Raw genomic sequence first — 26895 nt, 5'->3', positions numbered from 1 at the left:
GTCTGCCGACACTTTCCACTTCTGCATCGGCCTCCACGTCATATTTGAGCGTAGCCACAGGACGTGACATTAAACTTGTTGTCTCCTTACATGTGTCCCGTTCCATTACGATGTCCGATCACAAGGTATCAAGTTGGCGGTAAGAACATGTTGCTGGCAATTTGGGTCGCACGTCTTGACACGAGGACAGACACTTGTTGACACCAAAGACGATTCTCATACTTCGTGCAATCGGTGTTTAATATATCTATTTTTTTGCACTACAGGTAATTTTATAATTTTTATTTTAGGTTTATTATTATTATTATTTTATTGTCACCAATTCCACAGCTCCGTTGTGCCCTCTGGCGCGGAGTGAAATGAAAAGTAGTTTCAATTTTGCTCTGAGACCGATACATTGTTTAAAAAATTTACGCTACACGTTTAAGCAGCTCGAGTTTTTATACCTGAAAATGCATTCGAAGGTCTCTTGTGCGAGATAAGTCGTAACATACAGATAATTATCAAAACAATGGAAATACTTAAAGGAAAATGATTAATAAGCCATTAGACGTATTACCATCTGTCGTGTCACCGATATTCTAGGGAGAATAACTGCATTCTATCCTCAATGTGATTCCAGACTAGTTATATAGCACATGTCACTGAATGGAGCTCTTAGTTCTGTCGACGATATTGAGGGAGGAAATTCCTGTCGGGTTCTGTGCTCTAAAACTGACCTCTGACGTTCGATAGTATCGAAATCGGTTATTGCGAAGGTCGAGGAAGGTGTTGCAGATCTGCATACTTTTATGTTTCTATATGAGTGTACTAGTACTCCAGAAGACACCATACTTTATCTTGCAGAAGGTACTTCTCGTCGCATTCGTTTTCCCGTCATCCTCGAGAATGGCGCGAATGGCAGATATGCTATTGTAAGCCTCTGTATGAGAACGAATTTTCGTTTTCCCGCCTTAATCGTTTCATGTAACATGTGTGGAAGGAAATAATGTGTCTCATGAGCGTTCTTGGAAACTGCGATCTGCTGCTATGTCTACCACTGTGATTTGACGAGCATCTGCATTAAGCTTGGGAAGACCAGCGATGAAATGACCAATTTACAAGAGTTGGACTACAATATGGAAACACCGCGAGCAATGCATGCTTGAACATAAAAGCAGATGCTAGACAAGCCTGGAGGTTGCGCTGTTGTATCTGAGCACGAACGACACCTGTGCAGTGCTGTCGATACTTTGCAAGTTCAGTCGTGGTCACAACAGTGTTCCGAGTAGTTGTGAGTGCATTTTTTCGTAGGTACATGAATTCGAACGTGGGAAAATTGTTGGTGCTAGTATGGTGGGCGCCTCCGTAACCAAGGATGCCAAAGTGTTTGATGTCTCAAAAGGTACCGTATCGAAGCTTTATACCACGTATAGGGAAAGTGGAATACCACTATACGCAAACTCACAACGTAAACGACAGTGTGTGTTGATTGATCGTGACGGACGGCCTTTGAAGAGGATTGTGACGCAAAACAGGGACGACAGCTGCCAAAGTCACTGCAGAACTGGATGTCACACTTGAGAACCCTGTCAGCACCAAACAACACGAAGGGAGGTCCGAATTGCAGCGAGAGTTGGAATTCCAAAGCCACTCATCAGTGATGCAAATGCCCATAACAGGCAAACGGGGTGCCGAAACCATAAAACCTGGTCTATGGAGCTATGGAAGAATGTCATTTGGTCGCATAGGTCTTGTTTCACGAAGTGGCCGTGCGGTTAAAAGCGCTGCAGTCTGGAACCGCAAGACCGCTACGGTCGCCGGTTAGAATCCTGCCTCGGGCATGGATGTTTGTGATGTCCTTAGGTTAGTTAGGTTTAACTAGTTCTAAGTTCTAGGGGACTAATTACCTCAGCAGTTGAGTCCCATAGGGCTCAGAACCATCTGAACCAACCATCTTGTTTCACGCTGTTTCCTACTTCAGGCCGCGTTTACGTCCCAAGAGTGAAACGTGGGTTCGGTGATGATCTGGGCAGCTGTATCGTAGTATTCCGTGGCCCCCATGCTTTACAAGGTCGCAGTATCGCCGATAAGAGCCTCGCGGGATTAGCCAAGCCGGTACGGTAGCTCAGCGTGCTCGATTCTGGACACGCGTATAACCGAGCATGACCGATCAGCCGGCCGGAGTGGCCGAGCGGTTCTAGGCGCTACAGTCTGGAACCGCGCGACCGCTACGGTGGCAGGTTCGAATCCTGCCTCGGGCATGGATGTGTGTGATGTCCTTAGGTTAGTTAGGTTTAATTAGTTCTAAGTTCTAGGTGACCGATGACCTCAGAAGTTAAGTCGCATAGTGCTCAGAGACATTTGACCGACCACCGCTGACGTCTCACCTCGACTCGCTGCACTGTACTGTGCAAATCCAACGCCTATCTCTCTCACACACACACATACACATACACACGCACAATGTATTTATCTCTGTCTCTCACTCTCTCTTTCGATACAAAAGTAACGTTTCCAAGAATGGTTACGTGACACAGCTAAATTCATAAAGCACTTGGAAAGTAAAATGATATTTCAATACAATCATAGCCGGCACGGTAGCTCAGTATACCGGCACGGTAGCTCAGTGTGTCGGTCAGAGGGTTAGCTGCCCTCTGTAATAAAAAAAACTGAGTTAATCGATCAACAACGAACTTAAACGGATGTCTTACGACGTCCGTCCCGAGCAGATGCAACGAACTAAAGCGAACAAAATGAGATTTTTTTTAAAAAAAGCGTGTTCGGTCAGAGGGTTAGCAGCCCTCTGTAATAAAAAAACTGAGTTAATCGATCAACAACGAAATTAAACGGATGTCTTACGACTTCCGCACCGAGCAGATGCAACGAAGGAAAGCGAACAAAATGAGATTTTTTTTTAAAAAAAAAGGCGGTCTAAGGCGCTGCAGCCATGGACCGTGCGGCTGGTCCCGGCGGAGGTTCGAGTCCTCCCTCGGGCGTGTGTGTGTGTGTGTGTGTGTGTGTGTGTGTGTGTGTGTGTGTCTGGCCTTAGGATAATTTAGGTTAAGTAGTGTGTAAGCTTAGGGACTGATGACCTTAGCAGTTAAGTCCCATAAGATTTCACACACATTTGAACATTTTTTTATTGCCGATAACTATGCTATTATTTTGGCTGATCAGGCCCATTGCTTGGTACAATGTTTGTCCTCTAATGATGCTGCTGTGTTTCTAGATGACAGGGCCCTTGTTTACAGAGGTCACAATGTCCAGAACTGGTTCTTTGAGTACGAGGATGAATTCTCGCATCTCCCCTGGCCACTGCAGTCATCACCAGATCTCAATATTACTGACACTTAGTGGTGTACTTTGGAGAGGAGGTTGCTTGATCGCTATCCACTTCCATCATTCTTACCTGAAGCTACCAGTTTTTTTCAGGGAGAATGGTATAAGATTCCCTTGGAAACCATACAGGACCTGTGTTTACCCATTCCGTGACGACTGGTAGCTGTTTTAAAAGGCAACAGTTTTCCTACACGTTATTGAGCATGGTAATGTGTTTTGTGTGTGGTGTTACCATGTTCTTGTCTCCCCTCTGTAGGTTATGCTAAATCGAGTGGCGGAAAGCGCTGCCCTTCTATTGGTCTTCGCTCTATTCTCCAGCTGTCTGCTGTCAGGCCTGTTTGATATGGATTCGCTACAATTTGTAACAGAATCGTTCCAAACAAATCTTTCTTTTGATCGCGTTTCCCAATAGTGAATTCACTTGTTCGATTCTTTTCATGTCGTTTCGTATTGATTGGGAGAAATATCTGTGCATTAAATAAACAGAATTTGACAACTGCATCAGAAATTACTTACAGAGACGCCCTAAAATACCAATAGAAATTTTAAAGATACTGCAATCGTAGGAACGATTATTGACTGTAACTGTTTGAGACTAATTAGTTGGGAAGTATTTTTCGAACCATAGAGTTTTATCCATTATGCGACGTTCTTTTCCCCTACTTAAAAAACACAAAATGAAGCTACAAATCCGTAAAGGAAAGGAAGAACAATTGCGAAATGTTTGCAACAATAACTTATACCATAGGTTGGTCTAATAATCTCACGCTGTTGTAATTTCCTGTATCACATACCTACGAAGTGTATTTAAGTAATCGTCAGTTTAACTTTCGCTGTTGTTTTTGTTGTGGTCTTCCGTCCTGAGACTGGTTTGATGCAGCTCTCCATGCTACCCTATCCTGTGCAAGCTTCTTCATCTCCCAGTACCTACTGCAACCTACATCGTTCTGAATCTGCTTAGTGTATTCATCTCTTGGTCTCCCTCTACGAATTTTACCCCCAACGCTGCCCTCCAATACTAAATTGGTAATCCCTTCATGCCTCAGAACATGTCCTACCAACCGATCCCTTCTTCTAGTCAAGTTGTGCCACAAGCTCCTCTTCTCCACAATTCTGTTCAATACCACCTCATTAGTTATGTGATCTACCTATCTAATCTTCATCATTCTTCTGTAGCACCACATTTATATATCGTCCATGTTTCACTTCCATACATGGCTACACTCCATACAAATAGTTTCAGAAACGACTTCCTGACACTTAAATCATACTCGATGTTAACAAATTTCTGTTCTTCGGAAACGCTTTCCTTGTGATTGTCAGTCTACATTTTATATCCTCTCTACTTCGACCATCATGAGGTATTTTTCTCCCCAAATAGGAAAACTCTTTTACTACTTTAAGTGTCTCATTTCGCCGGCCGGGATGGCCGAGCGGTTCTAGGCGCTACAGTCTGGAACCGCGCGACCGCTACGGTCGCAAGTTCGAATCCTGCCTCGGGCATGGATGTGTGTGATGTCCTTAGGTTGGTTAGGTTTAAATAGTTCTAAGTTCTAGGGGACTGATGACCTCAGAAGTTAAGTCCCATAGTGCTCAGAGCCATTTGAACCATTTTTTTTTTGGACTCATTTCCTAATCTAATTCCCTCAGCATCACCCGACTTAATTCGACTACATTTCATTATCCTCGTTTTGCTTTTGTTGATGTTCATCTTATATCCTCCTTTCAAGACACTGTCCATTCCGTTCAACTGCTCTTCCAAGTCCTTTGCTACCTCTGACAGAATTACAATGTCATCGGCGAACCTCAAAGTTTTTATGTCATCTCCATGGATTTTGACGCCTACTCCGAATTTTTCTATTGTTTCTTTTGGCTAGCAGTATTAAATTACTATGAAGCGATAATGAGGAATCTTAGTCTGCAGAAACAGGCCACAACGGAGCATAAAGTGGATCACGTAGTTAAGAATTAATAACTGAGAACCGATTTTATCTACTGATTTTATATGACTGACATCATACTACATTTGAAAATGACGGAAAGTCGAAACGTGTAAGGTTGTTGAAAAATAAAATGTGTGGTCAAGAAGTCAGTAAAGTTATTAAAAGTAAAATTTATTTTGTATACACAGTATATTATATTTCGTTCTACTCCTAAAGTGATCACTTGAGTGGTTAGTTCTATCAAGGTAAAGGACGGTGAACGTTAAAGATTAGTAGCAGTACTGGAAGATTCTCTAGCAGCACCGAAATCTCTAGTGACGCTGACTGTGCATCGGCACTCGCTGTCTCTGTACGCTGTGGGAACGTCGAGTGGCGGCGCTTTGCTTGTGAAACCTGGGCGCTCACTGCGAGCTGCGCGGCAGGCGGTTGTGGGGGTGGGAGAGGGGTCGGGGGAGGGAGCGGGAGTGAGGTGCTTTTAGCGCAGTCTCTTTGTCAAGGGAACCGCTGCCCGCACGTCCAACTTTGCGCGGCTGAATGCGCCGCGCGAGTAGCAGAAAGTTGGACCGAGTGTTGCCTCGCTGCCAAACACGCCTCCCCACCACCTCCTCGCGTCCCGCGCTCTGCTTTAAGCACACTGTAACCGTACTGCTTCCCTTTTCTAATGATCTCTATTTCTTTCTCGATTTTTTACTCATCTGGAACGTCCAACGTTTGTAAATTGTGTAACTGTAAACGGCGCCTGGTGTTGATTTGTCTGGTAGGCGGTGTCATCTGTAGGCAAATACTCGAACTTTTTGTTACTCTCCGTCACTAATATTTGTATCGATTTGTTGTTGTGTATTTAAAATTTTAAATAGCGCTTTTGAATTTATTTGACATGAAACAACAATTCTGAAACGAATCCGTTATTCTCAAGATGATGAATTAGAGTAAAAAATGGTTAAATAGGTTCCAGAATATATTTTGCGCAAGGGTTCTGATCAGGATAGCCATTGTTTGACTACGAAATCGCATCAGTAAAGGCCGTTGCACCAGTCCAGGCAGACCTCAAACTAGAGCCGGTAGATCCGGTTTAAGCACCGCTAATGCAAAATTTGTACACCCGGTGTGTAATAATTAGTAGTGAAAACAATGTACAGAGGGGTCCAGAAAAATATAGACACTCGCTGATAGTAAATATTAATGAAACAAAATAATATATCGTTACAATTCTTGCACGGGGTGAGGTTATTTTATGTGTTGAAAGTGACCCCTATTAGCAGCCAAACAACGTCGATGCCACTGAACTGTTGACCGAAATACGGCTGTCAGTGTTGCCCATTTGATAGCCGCACAGGACGCCACGATGGTTTCTCGTAGCTCATTCAATGTAGCTGGCTTCTGTTGATAAAATTCGGTTTTTCAAGGTCCTCCGTAGGTAGATGCCAAGACGTGTAAGATCAGGAGACCGTGGTGGGTACTCAACAGCTCCTCTTCAACCTGTCCATCGTCCACGTAGATTTTCTTCCAAGTGGACTCTGACATCTCTGTGGTAGCGAGGTGGAGAACCATCTTGTAGGTAAAAATATTTCATTTCCAAACACATCACGAATGGCAGGTAAAGTCGATGTTTGCAGCATATGAAGATACACCTCACCAGTTACGGTGTCTTCAAGGAAGAATGGTCCAGTCAAACCGCGTGATGACTGACCCCCCCCCCCCCCCCCACACCCTGTTGATCTACATGCTTGTCCACATGAACTGAGGATTTTCAGGAGGCCAGTACACAAAGTTGTGACGGTTTACAATACTGCTCAGTTTGAATTGCGCCTCGTCAGACCAGATAACCATCCCTGCAAACTGTTCATCCTTGCGAAGCATGCCTTCAAACCACTCGCAGTACTCCATCCTTCGAGCCGGGTCGTCCTCGTTCGTAGCAGGCAGAAATCTTGGAACGTAAACTTTCCAGCCTTCCGAATTCTTCGGACGCTTGATCGGCTTCTCCCGCTTTCACGTACACCTTACTTCACAGATTTTTGAGGTGACCTAGTAAAATGAACACAGCAGCGCTGGAAGCTCGACTTGTTGATGTTTTTGGTCGGCCAGACCTTTACTTAATGCACATCCGTCGGCTTCAGGTTCATCCCGAATACGATAAATTGCTGTACGTGTTGTTGGCTGAGTTCTTTACACATTAAATCATTGACGATGTACCTCCATAGTGTTTTCGTACTTCCGGAACCACTTCAATACGGCCTTGCGTTGCTCAAACGACAATCTTACTTCATTCATTGCTGCACTGTCATCTGGCAAACGCGCTAAGATCTGTAGACAAAACAATGGACTACGTCACCGCGGAAAGATGCGATATGTCATTTGTTTCCAAAGATAATATCTTTCAAAGAGTGTCTACATTTTTCTGGTCCCCTCTATTTCCACACTCACTAGATTTAGACTTATTTTTATTGGTTTTATCATGCCATCTCTTGTTGCCCCTTGTCCATGAGTTTATATTTTTACTAAAGATTACAGTTAGCCATAGCGCAGGTAATGTGTTAAATGTTTTGTTTTGCTTCATTACTAAATCCTGCTTATTATTGTTTCTTATTTACTTTGTCAATTACTGTAGCAACTTATCTTATTTCCATTTTTATTTAGTAATTTATTATCATATACTGTTCAATACTGTTGTGAACAGGCGTTTCTACCTCTGTGTAGCGAGTTTCTTTTCCAGTAATCTGTCGGCAGTTTAACGACTGCTGCAAAATCCGCTGGCCCTGACCAGGAAACCTTCCTCCTCCCTGAATAGACGGGCCGTTTTCACGTCTTGGAACCTGTGTTCCGCACCTTAGCGGATTTCCTTGTGCCTTGTTCCCTTGCTAGCCATGATCCAGAGTCGCGAGCGTCCATCAGCGGCATCCTCCCAGATTCCGCACCTGAACGCACTAAGATACAAATTGCACTTGCAAATGTCCAATCTCTGCCAGCTCATCTCAACGAGTTCCGTCATATATTTCAAGACACAGACATCCATGTAACACTTCTGTGGGAGACCTGGCTCAAACAAGGTATTTCCACAAGTTCGATAAATCTAGGCGGCTACATCTTTCTAAGACGTGACAGATGTAATAGATGACAGGGTGCAGTAGGGGAATACATACGCTCTGATTTATCACCTTCTGTGCCACACACACCCAACAATAACGAAGATAAACGAATGGAATCTATCGTCATATAGATCAAATCCCTTAACAAAAGTGAATGATATATGGCCTCTTCAAACCTCCGAAAATAGATGAGAACTGCTGTTTCAAGTCCTGAATCGACGCACAAGCATATGATTATAGCTGATGAGACTAACATAAATTTTCTATACAGTAGTCCATCCAGTGTGAAATTTAAGCGGATACTTTATTCTTTAAATGTGTCACTACTTCAGCTTGCTCCTATCCATCATACAACCAGTAGTCACACTCTCATAGACATTTTTACAACGAAATCCCCAAAACGAGTAATTCGTAATTCTGAAATTTCTGCACATGTTATTTCTCACCATGACATAATTTTCGTGATGTACTCACTAGAATGTCCCAGAAAGAAACCACAACTGACCGCATACCGATACTTCAAACGCATTTATTTGTCTGGACTTGAACTGAGTTGAGAGAAATAGTTTGGGATACGTCCTCCATTCTCTTCTCGGACATTAACGAAAAGCTTCATGATTTACCAACAAACTTACTCAACTACATGGCAATAAGCTACCCTTAAGACCGGGAAATTAAGAAGGAAATCTGTACCTTGGTTTCCTGAAGAACTAAAACAGTTCATGAATCTCAGAGACGCTGCACATCAGGCATGTAAACTGCGCCCTACACCTGGGAATCATATTGCTTACAAGCAGAAACTGAACAGAGTCAGTCAAGCTGTGAGAAATGCTAATCTCAGGCATGCCCATACATTAGTCGACAACAGAAATAGACCAGCTGTCCTATGATAGAGCCTCCGTGGTCTAGGTATAGGAAAAGTAAAAGATGCAGCTGATTCCAATTTCCCACCCGAAGAACTGGACAGGTGTTTCACATTATCTACAAACACAACTGAACCGCAAACGAAACAGAGACTTATTGATTACTACATGGTGATAAACGACTGTAGCCACGAGGAACTCTACATGAAGCATGTTACTTGTAGTACTGTCAAAAAGTGATCGTACGTATCACATCTGCATCACAGTCCAAATGATGAAGATTATTATTAAGCTACTACTGCTCACTATGACAGATATCTTTAACCACTCCTTAACCGCAAATGTTTTCCCTGAGGCATGGAAACAGAGATTAATTAAGCCACTACCTAAAAAGGACATTACCGCAGCACCATCTGATTACAAACTTACTTGCATTCTTCTTGTAATGTCTACGGCCTTAGAATGTACAGTCCTCGACCAGCTAACAAACTAATAACAACAAACAACTTACTAGACGAATATCACTAAGGTTTCCGTAAAGATCGCAACACAACATTTGCCTTAATAAAGGTAACAGATGATCATCGCATCACACCATCTGCGTTAACAAAGGGAACATGACCTGAGACTTGCCGTGGTTTCACTAGAGGCGACTGTCATGCGCTTCTTAGACTTAAGTAAAGCCTTTGACATTGTCGACTTCGGATTTTTAGTTGCCCAACGTAGAGGCCTAAATTCCTCGCCGAGTGCAGATCAACGGTTTCGTTCGCAAGCAAATCAGCATAAAATCACACTGAAGGTAAGCAGTATCAGTCCTATACTCTTTTCATTTTATGCCAAAGATGTGTCATTAGTTTTGTCCTACTGCAAATACCACATGTACGCTTATGGAAAGAATGACCTTGAAGCATTACTTGGTGCTTTCAATTTCACGTTAGTTATTGATTTTACTACTCGAGTAATACAGGAAAGCAGCACATAGAGGAATAATGCTTTTATATACGAAGATAAATTTAAGCAAATAAAAACTTTTTCTGTTAAGAATGGCCTTTCTGAGCATGATGTACAGCTAGTTACAGTATATGACATAGCCCAATACAGAAATGCAAAACAGTCCTCCAAAATACTGCGTTCAATTGACGATTTAACAATTGAAAATTTTAGGGGAAGCTTGCAACAGATAGACTGGGGTAAGGTGTACAGGGAACCTGATGCTAATTTAAAATATAACCTATTTCATCATACCTTTGTGTGTATATTTGAAAACTGTTTCCCTAAGAAAACAGTAAAATGAAAGTGTAAGAAACCATCTAAAAAGCAGTGGCTTACTAAAGGGATAAAAATATCTTGTCAAGAGGAAAGGGAAGTGTAACTTATAGCGAGAAGCAGTAATGATGCAGAAACAATAAAACATTATAAGAACTACTTCACTGTATTATAAGACTAGTTATTAAAAATTCCAGAAGTGTGTGCATTATGCCTGAGTTTAACACCTCTAATAAAAAATTAAAACAATTTGGAATATTGTTAAAAGGGAAACACGGCAACTGAGAACAATGGAAGACTGTATTTCTATCACACTCAATGGAAAGTTTGTTAACAAAAAGTCAGAAGTACAAAATATTTTAAATAATCGTTTTCTAAGCGTTATAGAGAAAATAGGTCCAGCTGTTCATTAGAAAATGCAAGACTGTATATGGAATAGGTAAGGTCTATGCAACATGATAAAATTGGAATTCAACCCACCTCTCCTATTGAAATTAGGAAAATAATAATAATAATAATAATAACAATAATAATTTCATTCAAAATCTCGCATAGAACTGATGGCATTTCTAACAGTGTACTAAAAACTTGTTCTTGACAGATAAGTAGGATTTTCAACCATCTATATAGCAGCTCACTGAAACAGAGCATTTTTCTGGACAGACTGAAGTATGCTATTATTAAACCACTGTATAAAAGGGAGGTAGATGTGATGCTAACATCTGCCACCCAGTCTTACTTCTGACAGCTTTACCCACAATTCTGGTAAAAGTAATGTATTCAAGAGTAGCTTCACATATTTTAAGAATGAAGTACTGACAAAGTGTCAGTTTGGTTTTCAGAAAGGCTGTTCACCATAAAATGCTGTTTATGCCTTCACTGATCGGATATTAAATGCTCTGAGTAAACGAACCTTGCGCCTTGGGATTTTTTGTGACCTCTCAATGGCTTATGACTGTGTGAAGCATGAACTACTTCTAGATAAGCTTAAGTACTGTGGTATGAGTAGGACAGTGCACAAATGGTTTAATTCATATTTAACTGGAAGAATGCAGTATGTTGAAGTTAACAGTACATATAGTCTGCAAAAATCAGCAGAGTCCTCTAACTGGGGATATAGGGCGAGTCAAAAGTCCTTGGACACCTTCATAAGGTGGAAGATTAAAAGGAAAATTGAAATGTGATGATGGGAACATAGGTTTCACGTGGGGTCGCAACTTTTGGAGTGAATTTCATTCATGTCCACCATCTTTAAATCCGCCATTTTGGATTCAAGTCATTTTTTAAATGGGAAGGGGGTGTATGTCACATCACACAACACTCGCTTGAGCTCTGGAATTGAGTGGTGTAATTTGTCTTTGTCTATCTTGTATAGTTTAGAAATTATTAATGTGGTTACGGCGACTACAGTTGTGCATTGCACGGGATGGACAACACGTAGAACATGTGTTGTAGCAGTCGGTATGAAGGTAATTTCCCAACTTTGAACATTAATAACCTCTAAACTGTACAAGATAGACAAAAAGAAATTACACCACTAAATTCCAGAGCTCAAAAGAGGGTTATTTGATGTGTCATACATAACCCTCCCATTTCAAAAAATGACTTGAATCCAAAATGGCGGATTTCAAGATGGCGGCCATGAATGACATTCACTCCTAAAGTTGCTGCCTCACATCAAACCTATGTTCCCATCATCACATTTCAATTTTCCCTTTAATCTTCCAACTTATGAAGGTGTCCAAGGACTTTTGACTCACCCCAAGAATGGTATCCCACAGAGTTCAGTGTTGGGTCCCTTATTCTTCTCAGTATATATTAATGATGTGCCACTCTATATTGCTCATGATACAAGTATAGTAATCACACCCAACAGACAGGAATTAGCTGAGGAAATTGTAAACAATGTCTTTCAGTAAATTATTATCTGGTTCTTTGCAAATAAACTCTCATTAAATTTTGAGAAAACACAGTACATACAATTCTGTACAGTAAAATGCATAACACCATTGATAAATATAGGCTTTGAACAGAAGTCTGTTACTAAGGCAGAATATTACAAATTTCTGAGTGTGTGCATTGATGACAAATTGAGTTAGAAGAAACACATTAATGATCTGCTGAAATTTTTGAGTTCAGCTTGTTTTGCTACTAGGGTTATTGAAAATATTGTTGATATAATATCAGTAAATTAGCCTACTATGCCTATTTTCATTCACTGCTTTCATATGACACCATATTTTGGGCTAATTCATCATGAAGAGAAAAAATATTCATTGCACAACAGTGTTTAATCAGAATAATAGCTGGAGCCCACCCAAGATCATCTTCCAGACATTTATTTAAGGAAATCAGGATAATTCGCAATACTTTCGCAATACATGTATTCACTTATGAAACTTGTTATTAATAACGCACTCCCATTAAAAAATAATAGCATAGCTACAAAACTAGATGAAAGTACGATATTCACTATTCTGGGTTAAATCTGACTTTGGCATAGAAAGGATTGAATTGAATTATGCTGCTACAAAAGTCTTTGGTGATGTACGAAATAGCATTAAAACCTGACAGATAGCCAACCAGCATTTAAAAGCAAATTAAAAGAATTTCTGAATGGCAATTCCTTCTACTCAATAGATGAATTTTTAGATATGAAGTATTAATTATAAAAAAAACTACTTATGTCATGTAAAACAACCTTATTTTAAACTGATACGTTCAACATCTTAGGAAATGTCGTATTCTTGATCTATGAAACAAATATTAATGTAGTGATGACCTCTAGTTGTATTTAAGTGTAAAACGAATAAACCTTAAAATGGCTGTCGAGAATCTCAGACCGATCTGTGTGCATTACCGAAATGGGCACAGAATATAGAATTAGAGCTCATGCCATCCAAAACACAAGCGGTACTGGTTGGTCGTTCTAGGCCCTTTAAATCGATATATGGGGAATCCATACCATCTTCAGTCTTAAATGGGACAAATATCAACTTTTCTACCCCAGCAGATAGTCTAGGAGAAAAAACAGATGAAAATATAAATTGTACTGAACACATAACTGGAATGTGCACAAAGGTATCAGGATCTCTCCATGCCCTACAAAAATATAAAAAGGGACTTGTACAAACACTTATACTTCCAGTTACACAGGCCAAGGAAAAAAATTTTTTGAGAAACTTTTTTTACTTTGATAGCTGATCTTTATAGATTTTCATGAGCTGAATCCAAATTTAGCCCTTGTTTTTTTGTATCACCCCTAGTTTTCGAGCAATATGCTTTTTATTATATAGTATAAAAATTCTATGCTATGCGATAAATGGGGAAATTAATGAAATGCTTTGTTACAACATTAGCACGATTGTACTTACAGTAAGCTACTTAAAACAATGGTATATGTTAACACAGGTTTCACTTGTCAGCTGGAATTAGTTGTATTTTCTTCCTCTTTTTTCTTTGAAGCTTATTTTGTAGCTTTTTCTACTATGAATCACCTGCAGAACTTCTTGGTGAAGTGGCCAACAGTAGTCCCCCATCATGTTGGTGATCCAGCGGCCTTGTTAGCGTTTTTCCATAACTTTAATGTCCTGGTGGAAACGCTCTCCTTGCTCCTCACTAACATCTCCCATATCGTCCGGGAAGTAATCAAGGAGACTGTTCAAAAAGTGAACTTTCAGGGTCATTAAACATCCTAAAGTTTTATATTTCTTTAACATTGTAGCTATAATAGAAACATATTCTGGGTGATTTTCATATCCTAAGAACTTTGTAACGACTTGCTTGAATGATACCCATGCTTCTTTCTCATTTAAGTTCACTGTGGATTCGAAGTTAACATCAAACATCAATTTTCTACTGTCAGGTCCGACAAAGACGACTTCTTTTAGTTTAGCTTCTGAAAAGAATGGAAACTTTTGGCAGTGATACTTAAAACATGGTCCATCTTTAGGCAAAGCCTTTATAAACTGTTTCATTAGGCATAACTTCATATGTAGAGGTGGTAGGAGTATGTTTTGTGGATCTACAAGGTTTTTGCGTAGGATGTTCTTCTCAAGAGGTTTTAAAAACTCCCTCACAGGCCAGTTCTTTCTGCACCAGTGTTGATCCCTAGCCCTACTGTCCCATTCACACGGCCTCCCATTCATGTCCTTCCACTCTTATGATTTGAGTCTGGGTTCACTAAAATGGAGTTTTGAAAATCATCATATTTAAGAATTAATTATTGAAATACACTGAAAAAAAGTAAAGGCGTCTTTGAAATCAGGAAGAGGGTAGCTTGAATTATGGAGCAAAGGTGTGGTACTTCCAGCTGTTGAGCCTTTTGAATGACCAAGACATTCTATTTTTATATATCGAAAGTTATTACGAGGATACTACATGTAGAAATAAAACAGTATGTTGGACTTACTTGGGGTGTAAATACGCATGTCTTTTCTTCAACAGTAAACCGGATATAGCTACAGCCTCGTCTGCTGAAGCCACGATGAACTGATAAAGCGACAGGTAGCTGAATAGTTAGCTAGTGTGTGTGTTTGTGTGTGTGTGTGTGTGTGTGTGTGTGTGTGTGTGCGCACATTAGGCGTCTTGCTGGTTAGTGTGTACAGTTGTAACTGCAGGTGTGTAGCCGACTCGGGAGCTTACTTCCGTCGCGGTCAGTAAATACTATCTATCGAGGAATGGAATGACTGGTAGAAATAGACAAGGGGGAAGATCTGTTTGAGTTATGGAGAAGTGTAGGAACATTTGAAGCAATGCCGACTTCATGTTTTGTCTTAGAAGAGACACTAAAGAGAGTCACACGCACATTTACGGATTTAGTAAAAGGTTTTCTTGGTATTGAGTGGAATACCATATTAAAATAGTGAAGTTATCGAGGATGAAATACAGGGCTCTAAAGATTATATACAGCTTGCACTGAGACGGGAATGTAGTTAGAAGAAGCCAAGCACAGGAAAGGGAGGAGTGGTTGAAAGGGAATGAGCCAGAGTTGTGGTCTGTCCTCCCCCACGTTATTCAGTCTCTAATGGCTGTAAAGGAAAGCAGGGAAATTTGGAAAGGGAATTAAAGTTCAGTGAAAAGAAACAAATACTTTGAGGTTTTCCGATGACGAATACACGATAGATGGGCCACATAAGCTCTTCGCTGGATTGCGAAAGATAAGAAAAGACCGAAACGGCAACGGAAAAATCTGGAGGCCAGAGTGTTCTATTAGATGTGCACATACTGTAACCATGCTTATATCTTGTAACTTTATAAAAACTCGTTATGTACCAACTTCGTGGCAAAGATATGCATTGGTATACAGCAAAGCTCACAGATGCATGTTTCTGTCCATTGTCATAACAACGTCGGTCCTCAGTTGGCCAACTGAAGGCCGGAGGGTTAAGCTATACTGGCGAATAAAAGTCGCTGTTGTAAAAACAGTGGACAGACTTATCATAAAGTTTTCCGTGTATACAGTGTTAACTTTTATTCATGTTTGCCGAACTATTCGTCGACGGCGCTCCTGGACGGTCAGAAAATTTCATTATAGCGCCCTCCCCAGCGCAGAGTGGAAGTTGTAGTCAGAAAACAACTCCGCTAAGTAGTCTGGGCGCCAGTCTTTTCCCGGGGAGCGCAGGCCCAGCGGCGTATGCGGGAAACCCTGGTAGTGGAGTTTGGCGTAGCTGTGAGCCGGGCGGTGCGGGTTTAGCCGGCACACACACACTTTTAATCTGTCTGCAGGTTTCGGCTTTTTAATAACTCACCACGAAGTCAAGCGCTGTGTGGCAATTGCGACACGCGGAAAAGCTGCGTTGCTTGCAGTGTTCTCCACTTCAGTTTGCACTACCGCCATAAGACTTCTCAGTAACCAGGTACTACAATTTTGTTAAGTGTTAACAAGATATTGGTGCGCAGAATGCATCTCAGCGATGAAACGGGCGTCGGAATACTTCAAAGATTTTCTTAAGCCTCGTTCGTGGAATTCTGCAAACCAGTCTGTTAACTATGTTATTATTACAATAATTGTTATTTGTCCTTTATATTCTTCAATTAAACCGTTTTAAATAGTTTTGGCAGTACATAATATTCGTTTCTAGACATAAATTTACGTTTCAGGTTGATTCTTCCTTACTGTTGAATACATGTCTACTTCTAACTGTCTTAAAATATCAGAAACTCTGGTCGGTAGCTGCTTTGTATTATTGCTCCATTCAGTTCCTTTCTCTGTTCTGAACCGTTGGAGCTTCCGATAAGTAAATGGACCAGATCTGCAGTTACAGGTTGGTATTCCTCGATCGGTTAGGACAATGTGCGATTCTGTTGTTGCGCAAGTGCGCTGCATTTGGTTGATGAGTAAACGCATTCTAATTGTGGATGTGCTCGTACCCCTAGATATAAAAAATGGTTGAATCAGTTACTTGTAGCTGTTGATAGCTGAATAGTAGCATAAAGTCTGCTCCTTTATTGTTCGCAAAATAGATCATCGATAAAACCTTCATTGATGGAAGTAACACTTTCATTGCGCTGAATGAATCTAAGATACACGTCCTCAGTGTCAGTTTGTCAACAATTGCACTGTACGCCTACGTCATCCTTGATCTTCACTATGTTAATGGTATTGTAGCTTACTTTTGCTTTCTTGATTAGCTCAGAATGTCGTATAGTCGTTCATTAGCAGACTCCATTTTTGATGTTGTAAATTCTGTACTTTTCGAATAAGCCAAAACTACAGTTTTGTCGCTCTGAGTTGTGCCATGAGTGACTGCCTCGGTTGGTGTTGAACTTTCTGCTGTATACACACTAGTTTCCACGAAACTCAAACACGCTGTATCCTACCACTACAATATCTTGCTGCCACACACTGTGAGAATGCGACGTAGAATGATACCATAGACTTAGTCGTAGGTAAATCAAGTGGTTCGTTGGTAGGAGACTTGAAAAATGAAATCAGTCTACAAAGGAAATTTCTTACCAAAACATTCGTGCTTCCCATCCTATAATTTTACTCAATTTCGTAGAATACGTACCAAATAGGACTAACAGTGGTTACTGAACGTGTAGAGAACTGGACAGCACGTCTGGTCACAGGTTTGTTCGACCCATGGAAGAATGTCACAGAGATGCTGAAGAAATAGAACAGGAAGACTCTCGAAGACGGACGTAACTTATCTTGAGAAAGCCTGCTTCCAAGTTTCACGAACTAGTATTAAGTGTGGAAACTAGGCATACGCTACAGCTCGCCATGTAAATCTTCCTCCCTGGAGAGAACGAGATTGGTCCCATTACAGTGTGCGCAGAGGCGTTGTTACGCATTCTTCCCGCGCTGTATACGCGAATGGTGGAACGTGAAGCAACTACATGATGAAGTGGGAAGTATGCACAGCCATGCACTTCACAGTGATTTGCAGAGTGTGGATGCAGTTGTAGAACATTCTTTGATATGCAACTGTGGGGTATAATATTGCAGCTTTGGAACTGTCGGTATAAATATGTAAATGTTCGTCTCAAAGAATTGCTTAACACGTGTATTAGCGGTGCTGTTCATTAATAAACGGCTGGATCATAAAATAGTGGTAGATGAAACGTCATCACATGATATTTTCTACCAAATATTGGTGTTACTTTGTGCATCAAAATTACGGGGATGTTATGCTGCATCTGAATGTAGCCTACAGTGACTAATAGTGCTATTCTCATGTAAGACACTTCCTCCGTGACACCATAAACAAAAATAGGCGGTCAGTTATTGGGAATGCTTCTATTTAAGAACTTGTTTATCGTTGGAATGAAATATGTAGCACTGGACATTGGTATATGTTTGAAAATTCATTTACGCTCCTGTTGCGTGGAATTTTACAGCTATTGTAATACTTCAGTCGACGATTAGCTTCTCGGGCTACAATCCCAAATTCTGGGTGTGTTTAACTTGTTTATTTGCGATGCTGTTCGACCTCTGGTATTTCATCGCGATGCTCTGCGTGCAGCAATCTGCAGCAACGATAACCATTATATTACTGTCACCATACAACTGTTTGTGACCATCAGCGGCATTTGACTGTCATCATAAGATATCTTGAGGCTTTCGCACATTGTAATGGAATTCACTGGGCCTGAGCTGTGGTATTTATGGTCTAAAGAGGAGAATATTACCATCATGCATTCACTAATTCTGTTTATTTTGCGTATCCACATAATCGAAAATAACTATGACATGAGAAGTAAGTACCAAATAGCCTTTTGGATGCATTTTTCTTGTCAAAAAGTCTTCTAGATTAAGTTGACTTTGATTTCGTATTTGATCCAAAGGTTATGCGATGCAAAATACTAGCGTATTTGGAAGGGATTGCTGTGAGTGTCAGGAGAATGTTAGACGAATATTCCCATTCCAGTGTGCCGTTCCCACTCTCGTGACGGTGATTATGTATGAGTAAATTTCCTTCTGTACATTATGTGAGCTTATTAGGGGACTGGCAAGTAATCGCCGGCCCTGACGCAGGAGAGTAGAGGTATTGTACTCACCTTGTCTGCGATGGTCTCCAGGTAACAGTGCCGGTTGCCGAAGCCCTCGGCAGCCAGACACACCCTCTCACCGGTGGCCGTGCATGACAGGCACACCATGTCTTCCTGCAAACACGCACACAAATTGCATTAGCTGTCAGCAAGCGTGAAACATGGGGATTCTTTAGAGGCTTTGGGGCGAGGGACTAACTTTTACAAATTGGTAGGGACGGGCTGTCGGAGGAGCGACTGTACGATCGGGAGAGTAGTTTACCTACCTTAAGTGGCATGTATGTATATTGGGGAGGGGTTGACCGCCGTAATCACTGAGCCGAGACAAAGCATCCATTGGCGTTCATGGCGGATGGACAGCTTTAATATGATTGAGTGAATTTTTCCTAAAACCGAGCATACTGTGGCACGCTGGAAAGCTATCAATGAACTCTTATCAAATAAAATGAAAGGTCTTTGGTTCAAGGACTGATATAAAGTCTGCAGTTTCAATTATAAGGAATTGCTGTATCTTCATTGTGAACACTTCATCAACAAGGGGAAAGCTTTGCTGGAGTTTCTGGGCTAGCCCTCGAGCCAACCAGTATTAAAATGTATTCAGACGAGTATTTATGGGAACTTTCCAGCTAGTTATGTGTAAAAATTACGTCTCGAACGGTTCTTCTAGGCGTCAGCACCGAGTAGACGGTTGTCGTTAGAAGTAGGAAGGACTACGCAAATTATAATGTCCCTGTGTGAGAAACAAGAGAGTCAATCTGTAGCCTATTATTTCCTTCCACAAAAGTCTCGCGAAATGAGCTCAGATAGAAAATCAGAGAAATTACAGCACTTACAGAAAGTTACCGGAGGTCATTCTTCCCATGCGCCATTCGCGAATAGAACAGGGAAGGGGGATCAGATAGCAGTAACAGTAGTACATATGCCGCACATCGGAATGTAGCTTGCGACGTATAGATGTAGGATGCAAACGCTAATCGGTTGAACAGACTCAAATGTTCGACATTTTCGAGAGTTCCCCGAACTCGAGAAGTCACAGTGTCAGTCGCGAATCATCGAGGAGGGTAGGAGGCTTTTCCAACAGGACTTGATCGTCGAGGAGAATCGATAGTTCCGACTTTCTAGCAGCCGCCGACAAGTGTTTCGGTTTACTAATAGCGGAACGGCAGATGTTAGTTTCGCGGTAGACTGTACAGTGACGTAGTCCCAGCTGGGGTCGTTGTGTAGTGCCAGTTTTCGTCCGGTCAGGGAGCTAATAGTTAGCTGGAACAGATGTGGGGCGAAGGGAAGGATTTGGCGAGATTTTTTAAAGCGGTGAAAAATTGTAATGCTTCAGCGAAAACTGGAGTGCTTTTTTTGTGCGTAACTTTCATGCCAGTTAAGTCTTTATGCCAAGACTTTTTGTTCTTTGCTGAGACTGCTGAGGATATTTTGAGGAGCCAGTTGAAAGATATACGGTGATTGTTAGCGTTAAATGTTCCCAGCCAAGTGATTAGTCGTCGGAATTAATCTGAGAACATTTCGGTTGCTACAGGGCAGTAACCAGTAGTCTCGAGGTTGTGACCTTTCATACCCGTCTTGCGTGTCCAAACGAGGCTGGCGGCCCGTATCAAAACTCCTTCACTAATGTAGCAATGTAATGAGTGACTCTGAGTCTGCTAAACAACAGTACCTTCCTTGATAGTGATGCGGTTTCGTTGCACAGTGGTTTCAAAAGCGTTACTCAGGCCTGGAGATTGTGAAACTCAGTACAGATATTATGACAGGGAAAAGGGCATTGTTGTATAGGGTATTCCAAAAAGATTCATCCGATTCCGCAAGACTGTATCTGGAATGAAGATTGAAATTTGCGGTAGATTTTAACTAAAAGTTGACCATGACACCAGTTGTAAGTTGCCGAGTTGACGTGGTTGCCGTTGGGCTGTGGTCACAGCGGGAGTGGATTCGGTTGATTCCGCAGACGACTGGCATCGGCAGAAGACGACTGATCTTTTCAAATCGATATCCCACTACGAGCGCGGTCACAATGCAGCCGATCTCTTTTTCCGAACGTATAGACTCCAGACGACACCCGCCGAAATTCAAACTGTTTTCTTCGGTTGAATCGGCCGACGTTCTCATACATGAAATATGGACTGTGAGAAACTGACACATTTAGTCCAAGAAAGAAGGAGTTTGTGGAATACTGCGGATAAAAAATATCATAATCGGGATATGTCTCGTATTCCATGGACTGAAATCGCAGCTCTATTGCAAACCAAAAGTAGGCAAAATCTTTGTAGGAAATTTTAGGCGTAAATAACAATCTCAAAAAATAATTTGTTCAAGCGAGAATGGTGGCGTATCGTACGCTTGACATTACTGTAGTGGACATTTTTTCGGTTGTGGTAGGTGGGCATTAGCTGTCTACAGATTATTATTACTGCTTACACGCAGTTTATGCCAGTAGGGTGAGGATTCTGATTCTGTTGTATAAGGTGGCTTGCAAATGAGGTGTATGTCTTTCCATTTTTCAGTATTTAATGTTTTCAGAGTATCTTATTCTAATATTTACGTCTGTATTTCGCGTGCACCCTGAATGACGACATTGAAGGTTAACTGATGTATGTTTATTTTACTGAATTTATCTCAAATTGTGAAAGGTGTTTATAATCTCGATGTTCAGTACCCCAACGAATCATCTTGTCCATGTAAAAGGATGTTTCTCTCTTCATCTTATACATTCGTAAAACTTGTCTAGTTATTCCAGTAACTAAGGAAAGAGTCTACGGTACTGGTCACTTTCTTTTCGAGACAGAGAGAGCTCGTACACTTGCGTTCGGGGTCTCTCTGGGAGCAAAAGCCGCAATGCAGCACTTGTCTCCAGATACAGAAGTGTCGTGGCATCCATCCCACCCATGGAGGAAAAAATAGATTCTAACCTCCTTAACCGAACACATTCTAACCTAACCAACTTTAACGAACTTGATCCCGCCAAAAACTGACGGAAATGGGTCATTCCGTGACGAAGCTGTCGGATGATTTTATCGGGCGACCTCGGGTGACGGCGTCTGGCGGTCGTTGTCGGTGCCACTGTGAACGCACCCTAAGGGGTCTGCATGGTGCAGCTACCTCGGTCGCTCGTCCATTACCCTAATGCCTGCCGAATCGATATGTCGATAATGTAGCAACAAAAGGCGTTTTACGCTCTCAGTTCAATGGCTGCAATTCACTTACAACTGTGTGGGGTGATTTTCGTCGAGGGTACGACTTTGTTCCTCCTGCATGACAAGTTTGAGGGACATACGTTGCACCGTAGGCAGGCCTCCAAGGTCATCTGATCTCAATGTATGAATTTTGTTTTTTTTGTGGGGGTTTGTAAGAGACCTCGTCTGTGTGCCTTCTAACAACTCAGGGCGAAATGCGAGGCCGCCTAGAAGCAGCAGTGAATGCAGGAAGTCCAGACATATGGAATGAGTTTGACCAACCTGTCTGTGGACGTCTGTCGTGCGTCATTTGGGTGGAACATTTAACATTTGTCAAAAACACATGAAAACTTTCATTCTGAACTTAACTCTAACCCAAGGCTCTTGAAACGTTCCTTTCGTCCGAGCCTCGAAGCTTCCGTGGTGCCGCGGCTGCGACCACAATGCACGTACTTTTCGCGACGTGTGGCGTGCAAGACAAATTACGGTACGCGCTACTCCGAGGATGTAATCGGAAACTTTTGTCGCCGGACCCGGGTTATGTCTCTGCTCTGGTACACTGTTAGATCAGTCCAGAGTCATCAATTAAATGCCCTGTAGCTATGTAACTACTTTCAGAAAATATTCCGAGATCCGACCACTGCAGCGGAGTATCCTCGCCGCTAACAGTTCTATACACCGCTTCCCACTGGCTTCTGACAACTGTCGCCGAAAATCACCCCAACAGCAAAGCAGACATTCACTTCAAAGTCAGTACGGAAAGAATCACACAAAAACGCTACACCTAGGTTTACGCGGAAACAACTCAAATTTACTAGCATGAATTAAACCCAGGCTAGTCCTTCACTTTCATCCCACAAAACTTTTGGCTAACTGATGACTCCAAGCTCTGCTCCGAGATCTCTCATGTTACCGAAAAAGTCGGCGCTCACCAATCTGCAAAAGTCGCTGAACGGACATGGAATGAGGTCAGTCTTCCGTACTGAATGAAATGATTCGGTTGATCATTGAGGACGCCCGACTCCTGACTTCTGATACGCACTCCACTCTAGAGTGAATTAGGATCAGAAGCATAATGTACGCACTGCTACTGACCATTTCCCACTAGTGCTTCTGTAAGGTGCTGTGTTCTCGCAGGGCTTTAACTACTTTTTCTGCCACGGATGTTGTAAACGCCGGCCGCCACGGGGAAATTCCTCTGCCTGTAAGCCAGCCATGTAGACTCCGACCACAACCCATTTAGGAGGATTAGGGAAAGACCGTCAATGTCAAGGAAAGCGTTTCTGAAGAAGAGAAATTTGTTAACATCGAGTATAGATTTAAGTGTCAGGAATTCGTTTCTGAAAGTCTTTGTATGGGGTGTAGCCATGTATGGAAGTGAAAGGTGGACGATAAATAGTTTAGACAAGAAGATGGTTCAAATGGCTCCGAGCACTTCTGTGGTCATCAGTCCCCTAGAACTTAGAACTACTTAAACCTAACTAACCTAAGGACATCACACACATCCATGCCCGAGGCAGGATTCGAACCTGCGACCGTAGCAGTCCAGCGGTTCCGGACTGCGCGCCTAGAACCAGTAGACCACCGCGGCCGGCCAGACAAGAAGAGAATAGAAGCTTTCGAAATGTTGTGCTACGGAAGAATGCTGAAGATTACATGGGGAGATCACATAACTAATGAGGAGGTATTGAATAGAATTGGAGGGAAGAGAAATTAGTGGCAGAACTTGGCTAGGAGAAAGGATCGGTTGGTGGGGCATATTCTGAGGCATCAAGGGATCACCAGTTTAGTATTGGAGGGCAGCGTGGAGGATAAAAATCGTAGAGGGAGAGCGAGAGATGACTACACTAAACAGATTTAGAAGGATGTAGTTTGCAGTAGGTACTGGGAGATGAAGAAGCTTGACAGTCTCAGGACTGAAGACCACAACAACAACAAAGGAAAGACCGGCCCATCAGCTACACGCTGGAGAGAAACGTCCGTGCATCCGGACACCTCTCCAGGTAGTTACCATGGTGGACAGCTAGGAAGTGATATGTTACAGTACGTGTAAAATCTGATGTTTCCTACGCGTAAGATAAAATCCACCCCAAGTTTCTATCTTCAGTCGTGTAGAAGCTAAAATCTTGTGAAATATATCTTGGTGAAGCTTCCTTTACATGTATGTGTGAGGGACGGGTTAAATGGATGGTCAGTGGTATAGAGTAATGAGAAACACAGACGTGAAGATTTCAGACAGCATTCTCTCACTGACACATCTAAAATGAGTTCCATTGTTTGGGCTTAACACCTGTAATAATTTGGGTAGTTGAGATTTCCTAGTTTGCTTCTTGCTTGAATCATGAAATGTTAGTTGCCGGTTCTTTTTTCGTTATTTTCGTCAGAGAGACAAATTTCCGCTGTTATTCCAGATTTTGGCGCACCTATTTTGGTAGTCCGGAATGAAATCTCTCAACGTCGCCTGAGTTTCACGCACCCACGTTCATTGTGGACGACTGCACAATGAATCTATTTTTGCACCTTGAAGTACGTCTTTTTCGAACGCCCACACTCTGCCTGTAGCTCGGCATAATTGATATCCCTTGCGAAAAACGACAGCATAGATGAGTATTGACGGCAATGTCGGGATTATTACTAAAAGCAGGAAATAGGAGCAGCTGCCACAGGTCGGCCTGCGTGTGTCCGCTCGAACGGCTCAACACACACTTTTGACTTGTCTCTCCAGTCTTCAACGCAGAAACTCTCTGCTTCTAAAGAATGAATGAAGGCTAGAGTCTAATGTCCCTTTGATCTGGTCTGCGGTGTTCTGGCAGCGGCGCGCAAATCACCACCCGCAGCCGTGGCCATAGACCACTCACTCTTAGCGACGTGCGGGGCACGGGAAAAATTACGCTTCGTACCGGTCTCTAATTACTAGGAAACGTTTATTTCCTGATCCAGAATGATACTCGGACTTCTTCATTAGTAAAATCAGTCTGAGTAAGGGTTCCCAGCCTCGCTCTGACCCACGACGTGAGGTACAAATTGTCGCGACCCTTGTACCACTAAACAGTGTCCTGTAACAATTTAACTGCATTCAAGATTTCGAGACTCCTTCTCTTGACTGGAAACCGTACACCGCTAGTAGTCTGTACAGTTCCTCTAGCTACCTCGTAGCCACTTCCGTCGATAATATCCACAAAGAGGAAATAAGATAACATTTCAAAGTCAATATGCCAGAAGAGACAAAAATACGACAGTTCAAGTTTGCACAGAAACATATATATGGTTACGCATTTGATTTGACGTTACGAATTCTATTCCTTCATTCGACACCACCTCCAGCTAGGTAATGGATCCGCAATATGAAACCGTTTTCTTCCTATCTCCTAAACCAAACTCCTGATTGCAGAAACTAGAAAACCGATCAGCACACCTCATCACCAAACGAGAAACACGCTTACCAACTCTCTCAGATACTTTTTTTCTGGAAGAACGGTGAATCACTAAATCCCTGAACTCAGAAGTCAGGATCAGTCTCAGGTCAGTACCTCTGATCAGGAGAGCCCAAGACTCCAACACCTAGAAGGGCTGTCAAAAGACTCCTCGATTTCGACAGTTCTTCGCAACTACTGAAATTCTTTCCAAGATTCAGGGCTTTCAGCCCATTAGTCTGCGCAGCAGGATATTGGCACTTTCACAATTCCAATGGCCGTTTCCAGCTCCCATTATTAGAATTCCTCTGTAAAATATTGCTTCCTGCCAGGATTTTTCAGACGTTTGTACGCTGTAATATACTTGGCTTCAAGGAAAAGCCACTCGCCAGTAAGCCAGCATAGTATGTCCCGACCACAACTCATTTACAAGGATCACGGGAAGCCAGACTAATCATCTCCGGGCTTGACATAGTCCCCTGCTCTCCGTATACTAGAAACTGGGTCCGACGTCCACAACTGTCAAAAGACAGTTCATTTGCGTCGTCAGGAGTGACGTGTTCCACAGGTGACGGGAATATCATTGTCTCATGCTCATAAATTAAGGATAATGCCGATACATTGTGGAACAACGCTCTGGTGGGCGGTTAGCGGGTTTAAATCACCTCGGGGTGCGACCCTGCGGTGCATTTGACCTGCGGTCGTCGCACGGTGGCGCTGGCAGCAGTCCACATATGCAGAGTTGTTGTGTTGGTGCTTGTCAGAGAACGGTGCAGCGAGTAAGTGTGCAGACGTTTACAGACGTGCTAATGGTGACTGTGTGTTGAAAATGGCTCAAAGAACACATATTGATGACGTTATGAGGGGTAGAATACTAGGGCGACTGGGTGCTGGTCAAACACAGCAGGTTGTAGCACGGGCCCTCCAAGTGCCACAAAGTGTGATTTCAAGATTATGGCAACGATTCCAGCAGACAGGAAACGTGTCCAGGCGCTACAGTACGGGACGTCCACAGTGTACAACAGCACAAGTAGACCGATATGTCACCATCAGTGCCCGCAGACGTCCACGGAGTACTGCAGTAGCCTTGCTCGGGACCTTACTGCAGCCTTTGGAACAGGTTTCTCCAGACACACAGTCTACAGACGACTGAACAGAGATGCTTTATTCACTCGGAGACCTGCAAGATGCATTCCACTGACCCCTGTTCACAGGAGAGCCCGTAAAGCCTGGTGTCAAGAACACAGTGCATGGTCAATGGAACAGTGCTCCCAGGTTATGTTCACGGACGAATCCAGGTATAGTCTGAACAGTGATTCTCGACG

The 26895-nt window shown here is 42.3% G+C and overlaps 1 protein-coding gene across 1 annotated transcript in view; it reads right to left on the bottom strand.

Annotated features, from left to right (window-relative positions):
• LOC124776932 (ryanodine receptor) overlaps positions 1-26895 on the bottom strand; it is a 694095-nt gene that overhangs the window by 516527 nt on the left and 150673 nt on the right. The window contains exon 2 of the mRNA XM_047252151.1: positions 18985-19089. Within this exon, the coding sequence (XP_047108107.1) occupies positions 18985-19089 (105 nt within the window). The remainder of the gene's footprint in view (positions 1-18984; positions 19090-26895) is intronic.

Source organism: Schistocerca piceifrons, chromosome 2 (assembly GCF_021461385.2).
Source record: "Schistocerca piceifrons isolate TAMUIC-IGC-003096 chromosome 2, iqSchPice1.1, whole genome shotgun sequence".
Lineage (NCBI taxonomy): Eukaryota > Metazoa > Arthropoda > Insecta > Orthoptera > Acrididae > Schistocerca > Schistocerca piceifrons.
Note: the sequence above shows the minus strand (reverse complement) of the source record. Positions and strands in the feature narration are given on the sequence as shown.